This window comes from Macrosteles quadrilineatus, unplaced genomic scaffold, assembly GCF_028750875.1.
Source record: "Macrosteles quadrilineatus isolate MER2022 unplaced genomic scaffold, UCM_ALF_1.0 Scaffold_2__2_contigs__length_208266976, whole genome shotgun sequence".
Classification (NCBI taxonomy): domain Eukaryota; kingdom Metazoa; phylum Arthropoda; class Insecta; order Hemiptera; family Cicadellidae; genus Macrosteles; species Macrosteles quadrilineatus.
In genome coordinates, this window is record NW_026542595.1 from 118,262,190 (window position 1) to 118,274,221 (window position 12,032).

Below are 12,032 nucleotides of genomic sequence, written 5' to 3' on the forward strand. Positions count from 1 at the left end.
AATAACAAATTGATCAAATATATTTAAAAAACGCAAGTAAACAACCTTGGTGTCATATTTGAACTAGCTTCTTGGCAGAACGTCACCTTGATGGAGACTTTTTTAGGAAGTCCCATAATCTTAATGTTGTAAGAAAGACTTAGTAAACCAAAAGTATGGCTTTTATTCATTCAAAATTACAACCATGTTTTAGTTAAGAACAAATACAATATTTACAAACAAATCAAATAATAAATATTATCAGGTGATAATGTTCACATCACCACATTCTCCCCCACTAGTTTTCAAGGTAGGTATAGCATATGTAATCGTTTAGATATGACGGAGGCTTGACATTCCTCTTTGGACGTAGTTCCCCCACAACCTGAGATACCGTTTGTTGAGTTTCATTTTGAACTTCATTGTAGTCAATGTCTGAATTTATATTTTCAACAATCTCTCTCTCAGTAGTGTTGTCTTCATGAGGTAGATCACCAGGAGGTAGGCCAGCGGGTGCAAGATGTCTCAGGGATACTTGTGATTCTGACCCATCTCTTCTTCTGACGAGAGCGTACTGTGGATTTGATTCCAAAAGTTGAACTGGCTCCACAAGGTAATCATATTTATTAGATCTTACAAACTTTCTAAGCAGGACAGGACCAGGAGCGGATAGCCAAGATGGTAAGGAGTCTCCATTGGTAGATTTTCTGCTATGTATAAAGAATCTTTCGTGCGGTGTGCAGTTTGTCGCAGTGCATAAAAGAGATCTGACTGAGTGAAGTGCCTCCTGTAATACTTCTTCCCATGCAGCAACTGGCAGGTTGTGGTTTTTCAAAGCTAGTAGGATGGTTCGCCATATTGTTCCATTGAAGCGTTCAATCTGAGAGTTCCCTCTAGGGTTATAAGGTGTCGTATGACTTGTAGCTACTCCGTACTTGTGAAGAAAGTCCGTCAGCTCTCGCGACATGAAAGATGAACCTCTATCTGAATGTACAAAGGACGGGGCTCCAAACATAAAAAATAGATCTGAAAAACATCTGATAACTGTTGCTGAACTAATGTCCTTACAGGGGTAAGCAAATACAAAACGAGAATACTCGTCCACCATGGTTAAAAGGTAACGGTTTCTGGTTGTTGATGGAAGAGGGCCCTTAAAGTCAATATTTAGACGTTCGAAGGGAGTGGTTGCCTTTATCAATTTGCCTTGGAATTGGTGAAATCTTGGCTTCACTTCTGCACATGTTTGACAAGCTGACGTCATCCTTTTTACATCATCCAGAGTGTAGTTTAGATTTTTAGTTTTAATCCAATGAAACATTCGAGTGACTCCCGGATGGCAGAGAGATTTGTGTAATTCAAACAACTTAGCATTGTCCCAGCAAACCGCACATGCCCGAGAGAGCGTACCTGCTTTTACATTCTCCCTACCAGGTCGGTACACTATTTCATATTGATAAGGTGTTAGCTCTAGTCGCCATCTCATAACTTTATCGTTCTTGATTTTGCTTGTATGCCTCTTGTCAAAGATAAATGATAAAGCTTGCTGATCCGTGTATAATCTGAAGTCTCTTCCGATAAGAAATGATTTCCATTTTCGAAGGGCTTCGACAATGGCAACGGCTTCTTTTTCAACAGCTGAATACAGCTTCTCAGATTTGTTTAGAGTCCGTGAGAAAAAAGCAATTGGCCGATTATCTTGACTCAAAGTTGCTGCCACGGCTATGTCAGATGCGTCAGTCTCCACTACCAGTGGCTCTTGCCCATTCCTAGGAGTAATTACTGAGTTTGCAGTGTCAAGTTTGAGGGCTTCAAAATCTGCAACCGCTTCCTGTGACAAAGGAAAAGAATTGACTTGTGTCAGGTTTCTTATTTTATCAGAAAACCGATGTATCCATTTTGAATAGTGAGCGAAAAATCCTAGGACTCGCTTTAGTGAAACTTGGTCTTTGGGCACAGGAAGTGACAGTAGAGATTCTAGCCGATCTGGATCAGGTCGAATAGAGTTATGGGAAACTAAATGTCCCAACAAGGTTATTGAAGACTGGTTGAACTTGCTCTTTTCGTTGTTGATTACAAGTCCATACTTAGTTACAGCATCTAAAAATGTTCTTAGATTCTCATCATGATCCTTTTGATCCTTTCCACATACGGTCAAATCATCCAGATAGGCATACACTCCATTCAGTTTTTCTTTTCTAATGATTTGGTCCATGGTCTTTTGAAAACATGCCACCCCGTTGGTTACGCCAAACGGGATTCTTCTGAATTGAAAAAGACGACCAGCAGCCTCAAAAGCAGTGTACTTCTTCTCTTCGTCAGAAATTGGTATTTGATAGTATGCATGCTTTAGATCAATGGCACTAAAAACCTTGTTCGTCGCTACAGTGGATACTAGATCATCTATGTTTGGTAAGGGATAGGCGTCTAACAGAGTAAATTTGTTTATCGTTTGCGAATAGTCCACACACAGTCGCTTCTTCCCTTTGTCGTTTGTAACAACCAACACTTGTGCACGCCAAGGTGACGAACTAGGTTCAATGATCTCCTCAGTCTGTAGTCTTTCCATTTCTTGTTTTATAAATTGCATATCTTCATCTGAGTAACGTCGTGATTTTGTGGCTATTGGCTTACAATCTGGAGTTAAATTGCAGAATAGTTTGGGTGGTTCAACTTTGGCACAGGAGCACACCAACAGAGGAGGTTTCTTACCTCCAAACCAAACCTGTATATTTGAGTGGAGTTTCATGATATCATGTCCGATAAGCACGTCAGTACAAAGATCTTCAAGAACAGTCAACTTAAAATTGTTGTAATTGTGATTCAACAGATTTAGGTTGATTTTAACAAACCCGTGGACGTTTGATTTCATATTAGAAGCAGCTAGTGATACTTGTCCACTTTCATTATACATTTTAATTTTGTTTAACTGAACAAACTTCAAGTTTACAAAGCTTGATGTACTCCCGGTGTCTATTAAGCAATTTGCTTTCAGGCCATTCACTTTAGCTTCAACTGTAGAGTCCTTCAATACAGATGTATTATGTGTAGTTGCTATTAGTGCAGCTGATGTACTAGACGTCTTCTGTTTTACTTTAAAATGTTGAGTTGGATTACTTTTACAGACTCTCGCATAATGCCCTGTCTTGTTACATTTCCCACAAGTTGCTTCTCTGGCTGGACAGCGATCTCTAGAGTGTCTATCATGCCCACAAAAATAACACTTGCCATCAACATTTTTAATAGCGGAAACAGTCGCTTCTTCCTTTTGTTGTAGTGGGAATTCGTACTGACAAGCTTGCTTTGCCAATTCATTCGTTGCACAAGTTTGCATTCCGTACATAGATTTTGGATAGCTCTCGACTTGAGCTTGAGCCATTTCAAGAGCTCTAGACTGTTCCACTGCTTCAGCTAGGTCTAAAGTTTTATTTTCAAATAGTCTCTGTCGTATGTATGACGAGGCTAAGCCATTGATAAAAGCATCACGAATGTAATGATCCCTGTATTGAATCGCATTAACAGCTTCAAAAACGCAATCTTGGCTCAAAAGTTTCAGTTCCGACACATATTTGTCAATAGTCTCACCTTGTTGCTGTTTTCTAGTCATTACTAAATATCTTGAGAATATTTCATTCTTTTGTTTGATGTAAATTGAGTTAAGAACTCTCAAAGCGTCTTGGTAAGTTTCAGATTCCTTGATAAATTTATAAGTAGTAAAAGATAATCGATTAGTTAGTAGTTTCAGTTTGTCCTTGTCTTCAACGAATTCTGTCATGGTTAGAAAGTCTTCGAATGTTTGTAACCAGTGCGTCCATTCCTCTGAGGCAGTTGGAGATTCCGGGTCAATTTGCAATTTGTCTGGTCTAAGGAATTTCTCCATTGTAATGTAGCACTAACTGAGTTTATCAATGAATGAATAAAATTGTTGTAAGAAAGACTTAGTAAACCAAAAGTATGGCTTTTATTCATTCAAAATTACAACCATGTTTTAGTTAAGAACAAATACAATATTTACAAACAAATCAAATAATAAATATTATCAGGTGATAATGTTCACATCACCACACTTAACACTAAACGCAGATCTAAATTTGGTTTCAATAGAACTTATTTAATGTATTTTGCAGTGGAGAGTCAAGGTAATTTACAATAATATTACATTCTCTATGATGTTTAGTTTGTAAATAATTAATAGATATAATTTAAAAAGAAAATTTATATTTAGATATCTTTTTAAATAAACTCATAAAATATATATTTTAACTGATGTATGCTGACTTGGACTTTGCTATTTGCAGGTTTTGAGTAGCTGTCGTACCAAAGGTAGGAACTTTCCTTTAGTGTGCATTGAGTGTTTTGCCATCATTCATCGGATTGAGTCTTCGCATCACTGAAGAAATCCCCGTCGTTTAGTTTTAGGTTATTAAAAAGAGGTTAGGAAGGGACAATTTTTTTGTTTACAATTTAGGAAATTCAAAATTTAGGCAAATAGGAGACAAGTAGTTGTAGGAAAACCAGATAAATAAATTTATTATTAATCAATATAATTAATATTTAGTGTTAAGATTATATCAGATCAGGGATTTTCAGGTTTTTTTAAAATCAGATAGTGTTAGGTGAAATTTTGCTTTACTTTTCTATTAATAAGTAGATTAGCCATAGACTTTTAGAACAGTTGAGGGATTTTCAGGTTCATTAAAAAATTAGGTAGTTTTAGGTGAAAATTTACTAGGTTTATCCATGAATAGGTTAGCCATAGGCTTTTAGAACAGATCAGGGCTTTTCAGGTTATTTCATTAGATATGGTTAGGATGATAATTAAAATTTGTTTATATTACAAACACGTTTAGTTATGATAGGTTAGTATCAGGCCCTCCTCTACGAGACATCCTTCGAGCAGCAGTTCCTGGAATTCAAGACACTTGATTTTTTTGTTATTTGTTTATGTTTGGTATTTTTGTGTGTTTTCCAGTATGTCATTTCATGTTCACAAAATCACTCCATATTGTTGTACTATCTACACACGTCGATTTGACGCGATTTCAGGCACAAAAGTTGAAAAGTTTGAGTTTGAGTTAAATTGTTTTTATTTGTTTAAAGAATCAAATCCGGCAAATCACCCATCCACCAATTAAGGGTAAGTTGTGTAGTTGTCCGTAGTTAAAATTATATAGAGTTTCTATACTTTGGTTACATATATAATTTTTCGTTTTTGGAAATTGTTTTCTTACAAATAGGTGTTTTTCATACGCCTTCTTTAAGTTAGAAGATAGTTTAGGTTAGACATATACTTTGAATAAGTATTTAAATCCATTTTTCAGTAGGCCTGGTAAAAGTCTTAGAAGTTTAACCATGAAAAGCCATTATATACTTCTTACAAGGGTTATCTACTTTAGGCAAGTTATCTATGAGGGATATTAGTTAGGTAATTTTAGCCTTACACATAATTAATAAAATGGTAAGATGAAATCAGCTTCTAAGTGTGTGGTTTTGCATGGTTAAACTTTTGAGATTCCTGCCAGGGGTGGTAAGGAGGGAAAGTGGCTTCAGGCCTAAAACAATTTCAAAACTCATATACCGTGCGATATACATTCGATAAAATTCAAAATTTTTATTTTGAGTTTTGAAAACATTCTTTACTTATTAATTGAGTAGTAATATACGCCTTAAGCTTGTGTTACGGCCCTGCCATAGTACGGTAATACTGTGGTAGAAACGGGAGGCCCTCCAACCAAACATGGCCGAGGGGGCTCTGGGGAGTAGAGAGGGAAGGTAGATCTAAATAATTGTGTCTGTACCTTCTCTCACTTCCCCGGGTGTCCTTTATCCTAAGTATCCTTAAACCTTTTTCCAACCTACTGGCCCACCTTCCTTACTCTCTTCCCAATCCTGCTGGCTTCTACCAAGGCATCATCAGAGAGGGGTTTGAGCTGTATTCGACTACCCATGTAAGTATCTACCCAAGGAATTCCTAAAATAGGGAGTAGAACCTTAGTGTAAGTAAATAATAGAGACTTTCAAAAGCCCAATTGGAATTTCCAGAAACACTTGAGATCATATATATTTCTTTGCTCAATGAGATTAACTCATACAATTTTGGAAGTATCCAATCTGTGAGTGTAATACAATGTATAAGGGATGTCAGCAAATATGATTTGAAGTGAACATTTTTATCGATAATTAATTAATTAATTAACTCACTACAAGAACTGGCAAAAGTAAAACTGTCCCTTTAGGATTTGGAAGAGAAGAGTTTGGAATTTTTATAGCCATAAATACAAAATTTTCACATGATTTGACGTTGAAATCAAATCTTGAATTGATTCTTCGGATTGACACATAATTTATACATATTTGAACCAGTTCTACTACAAAAAATGATTTCATCGTTCATGCAATGCAGGTAATTAGATTTAATTGCCGGTCAAATTAGGATAACTTTTAACAATTCCTTGATACTGTTTTAGATCTCTCTGACTCTAGTGGGTGTCTACTTTTGCGAGATGTAAGCATACCATGTACAACTCCTACTTACGTATGAACTTCCTTTGCGAAGATTTTGACATCAGCTGTCTTCTGTAATATTTGAAGGTAATTTTTGATATTGTTTGTACTTAAATGTTAAATAGTTCAGTATACGATTCACATAACATTTTCCAATCAGCATTAATTAACATACAATAGTGTGTAAATAGACGGATGTATTGTTTGGAAACATTAAGTGAAAATTCAAATTATTAAGGTGATGAAAAATTGAAATAACCTGACTGTACAGTCCCGGCCACGTAAGGAGAGAAAAGGTCCAGGTAGATCCGGTCAGACCGGGGAGGAGGTGACAATGACCGTTGGGACGGGGTTGCACGCTCCCTTGGCTTCATTACAATAGCTATGTTTTGACAACAGCGGATTAGGACTGATACCTATCCTGATACTATATGTCTGTAGGCATACTGATAGGGTATACCTGGACCTTTTCCTTTCTTACTTGGCCGGGACTGTACACTAGTGTTTGCCCAGAGTAATCAGAAAAATCAATATATATGTGGTTAGAATGTATGGTAAATACAAATCTAGACTTTATTGGGGACGATGTCGAAGTTGGGCAACGTTAAACATGGACTACGTTAAAAGCAGACACCGCCTCAATCAGACAACGATAAAAGCAGACAACGACGAACATGGACACATTCAAATGTGTCCAAGCTTAACGTTGCACGCAAACGACGAACCTGGACACGTTTATAAGTTGTCCAGGGGTGGCGTTGTACGACACGACGAATCTGGACACATTCAAATGTGTCCAAGTTTAACGTTGCATGCAAACGACGAACCTGGACAAGATTTTAAGTTGTCCAGGGGTGGCGTTACACGACACGGCGAAACTGGACACATTCAAAAGTGTCCAAGGGTAACGTTGCACGCAAACGACGAACTTGGACACTCTTAGTTTTTGAACAGACTGTACACCAGGCTCATCAAATTCTTAGTTTCGCTCGGTTGGTAAACTCTGAATGAGCTTCCTAAAACAGAAATGCCGTGAATACGCCTTATTGTTACAAGGCTTCTTTCTAACACACTGTTACTAATACACTGTGTTGTAGTGACTCATAGTCCGCGAAACACATTGCACATTATAAATTTGGAAATTTAATTGCATGTTTATTTGATCGTTGTAAATGTTTGCTGGATATTAATAAAAATTAAAACCTATGGGACCTGAATACACCGTGTCCCAAATGGATGGTTCAAATCTACAGCTTTTGTTCAATATACGTTGCTAAGTGTCGTAGAAAAGTTAATTAAGGCTCATTTTAAAACTGCCATATTTAAGTGATTTTTAGTGCCCTTCAATAGTAATTAGCTGTCCATTGTTTTTGGCACGTTTGAATCTTCAAAACATACATTTGCAATATGGAGCTGCGGCTGAAATCAAAATTTTTTAATGGTTTATAGAAACGAAATATGTGGAGTGTTTTTGTCTGGGGGTTTGTCCTTGGGTTTTCAATGATTGAACGTATCAGTCGTCAACCTCTAACATGAATAAACTAACAAAATGAAGCAAACAGATGCCTTAGATTTTAACGTTTTCGTGGCGAAACAACTACAATAGAGCAGTCAAATTGTTATGGATTATTTAATTATGTGTAAATGGATCCTGCTCGACTAAACCTGTTTCACAATGTGCAGTCTATCGTATCCTACGATCACATATCGACATATCGTACCTACATAGGTTGAAATAATAATTTTGATTCGTTTGAGGATTATTGGAACAAAGCAGCAAAATAGCAGTGATACACAATAACAACATATCAGGTGTGTATTTGAGATCGTTAGTGAATCCACTACGGGTAATACTTTGCAAAACCGTTACAGAACTATAACTACCCCCGCCACAACGAACCTGCAGACTAAAAGCTACTTTACTTTAGTCTGACTGTGTTGTCAATAAAATATCTCCTTAAAAATGAAATATTTATTCCCTATTACTATAACATTAGTTTAACGAGTTTTTATGTATGCTGCTACAGGGAAGGCTGTAAGGTGTTTTTATGGTTCAATGTTGACAGTATAGTAAAAATAAATACATTTTCCAAATTTGATCAAATTTTGTTTATAAACAAGCAAACAACAACAGTTCACTTATTCTCCATAAGAGTACTCTCCTAGGGCTCTGCCCTGCCTGCCTTAAAAGTTTCTACGTTATTCATACGAATACGCTTAATATTGGAATTTTCAAATGTATAACGTAATTTATTTCATTATATCGTATAAATTTATACGAAAAGTAATTTGAAAAAGATCAGGCTGCTGATCTATCGAAATTGTGTTTATTTATTCGTTGGTTCTTTTCATCCATGTATATCTATGGAACATATTCTCTCTCGTTGCGAATCACGGATATAGCACGGACGTAGGGGGTGGTGAAGGAAGTAATAAAGGTGAGCAGTGTTGAGTGTGGGAATTGATTAATGTATCGGCAATGCTAAAATGCTATGGGAAGAGACTGTAGACTGTAGGTTAAAATGGTTACGAAGCACGAATCGATACATATTTTCGATATATGCAATCGTTTACAATAGAAATTTACAACTGAGTTGATAACAGCTGATTTTTACTCCATAGAGGCTAAAAATGATTCTTACTCCCTAAAGAGTAAAAATGCTACTTAAGACCCGCAACGCATGCATTAAAAACGACTGTTTTATGTAGTATGACAAAAACAATATATTATGAACCCTTGATGATTCCGCTCAATTTTGTGGATGCTTCTGCAAACACCACCTAGTAGTTTAAACCTACCATTGCCAAGTGGCCACCTCAGCATACAAAAGTGTCAGTCATGAAATGGCTAACAAAATACTAAAAGCTTTTTGGTTATTAGAATTTGTAAGAAAATTGTAGTGGAAAATATAATCTTAGTTCCAGATCATAACAGATGTTGCATTTGAGACTAAATCTCATATTACATCTTACATATTACATACTTTGTAATATGTACATACTAAAACCCCTAGGCAAACGTAATTGGTACATATCTAACTCATGTCACAGACTCGCAGGTAAAAATAACTCGTTAAGGGTCAAAGAATCCGAATCAGAGTGCATTATTAGTCAGTCAGTCTTAACAATGTAATATATTTTGATGATTCTGGTCAATTAACAATAACCTGATAATCTATATAAAGTGGACCGATAATATTAGGATGAAATTATTATTTTGTATACAGGATTCATGTAAACCAGAGGTTTACTAGTTCGATTCTAATAACTGAGCGGAGCGAAGCAAAGCTCTTTGGGATCGGCTTCAATGTAAAACTTTGTAACACTATCAAACTCAATAACGGCTAAACATATTTTTGCCAAACTTACCAAGGTTTTCCGACAAATGTTTGGAAAGTTTTTAACGAAACAATCTCAATTTCTAATAATGCCTATATAATGTAAAAGTAACTCAAAGTTTTTAAATTGTAACATTGACCTTGTGGGTAGCCATGATGGTTACAAAATGACGTAAAAGTAAATAAAACTATTAATCATACCATACCTTTACAATCGAGCCAATATACTAAATAAACATAGTAGAGAGGACAGACATTCGTCTGATGATCACAGAACAAATAATACTGACAAATTGATACAAATAAAATTATATTTTTCTCTGAATTATATATTTTTTTTGTTACTTTTACATGTTATACATTAATCTAGCCGAAACAAGTCTTATCTCAATTTCTGTCTGTCTGTCACGGCCCAGAAGGCATTTTACGCGGCCATCTCCGGAAAAACGAGAGTACATAAAATCAAGATTCAAATCATTTTAATGTATTCACGGGGTTAGCGTGAGTGTCTTTAGCCAATAAAATATGGCCTCACTACTTTGTAAATATAGCTGTCACTGATATGTTTACATTATGTTGTTTACAAATACCGCAACAATTTCAAACACGTTTTGAAATAAAAGCCAAACCAAGTGACATTTAAAAAAATTTTCCTTACATAACGGATTTAATTAATCGCAAGTGCAATAATGTGTAACCGCAAATGAAATTAAATAACTTGGCATCATCCAGGTCAGGAACCAGAGATTCTTTGTGTATCAAATTGTTCCTGATTTTTGATAACCGGGAAAAACCTTGAATCAGTGCTGTTTAGGGCTGGGAAACTTACATTTTTTTAAATCATTGTCGTCACTAGTTTACACAAATTAGGTTTCCACTCATTGACGGCGCTTACTGATTTTATATGTACTTTGCTATGGTTAAATTGTAGCAAATTCCTTAACTAATTAAATTCTGCATTTTCGTGTGTATGTCTGTTTGTGACGCATTAATGTCTTTATTACTCAGTGTTTCACAAAAAAGTCAAGAGCACTTTTGTTAATGGAAATGTCAAATTGGATAAAGTGTTCAATGGTGAGGACTACACTATCGCCGTGCGTAGAATGGGTACTTAGCTAGTTTTAAATAAACATGATTTACACGTAAAGCAAGGTATATGTTTTATAGGTGAACTAGAGTTCCAGATTAATAGTTTAGTTTACCTTAAACATGATTGTTTTATTTTCGTTAGACATATTTTTAATGAGATTCAGTAAGAAAACTAACCTCTTAACACTTGTATAAATATGCTCCAGACTCAAGAGCATAAAGTAAAGACCATGACATTTTTTTGCAAGTCCTTAAAATCAGCATTAGAAAATACATTATACAGCAGAAAATCACATCTTAGAGTCTTCGGAGTGTTTATTTGCAGTTTTATGTATACAAAAATACTTATTTCTGACAGTAGATTTATTATCAGTGGAATTCATTAGTTTTGAATGAACGTAACCTTTTTTGGCCTAACACAAAACTGTATGATGCGTCTAATTGGTAGAGGAAATCCGATGTTAAATATAGGCCAATAAACTATAAAATATGTGATTAACCGTTATAACATCAAGTCTTAAGGCCTATAATATGGTGCAGCTTTAAAAATGATAATACTGTATGGACAACATATAAAATATTTACCTGCTAATAAATAGAAAGTCTGGTCTTAATACACACATTCCAATCAAAAATAGTTTTATGTGAAATGAAGAGGCTTGAAAACCAAACAGATATTTTGAAATAGTCGCCCGAAACTATATTAGGATTGACAACGTAAGACGTATATGTAATCTTATTAATACTGTCATGATTATTTCATTCATATTTAATCCATAATATACAGAAAATAAAAAATAATACTAAGCTATGAAAACAGAAAAAGTATAGTTTAACTGATCTGAAAGATTGGCGACGAACATGGATAATGCAAAACAAAAGCCTGAGGGATGCGTTTTCTTTATCCTAAAGGCGGTTCCAGACATGCGCCAGTAACCAAGCACGAAATATTAACGTTCAGCGATTTAGTTGTCTTACTATTCACAGATTAAAAAGTAGACTTATACTACACACATGTGTTGTTTTCCGAGCAAGTGTTAGTTTTTCCGTCCGTAGGGAATAGAAAATATTCGTTTACTTTTATTTATGCAAAAATACCGACTATATGCAACACTACGTCACAGT

General features: G+C 35.5%; 1 protein-coding gene across 1 annotated transcript; it reads right to left on the reverse strand.

Moving 5' to 3' along the window:
- Window positions 1–277: 277 nt before the first annotated feature.
- On the reverse strand, window positions 278–3,856 carry LOC128984818 (uncharacterized). Its single transcript, XM_054404186.1, has one exon. The coding sequence runs from the start codon at window positions 3,854–3,856 to the stop codon at window positions 278–280; it is 3,579 nt and encodes a 1,192-aa protein (XP_054260161.1).
- Window positions 3,857–12,032: the final 8,176 nt, after the last annotated feature.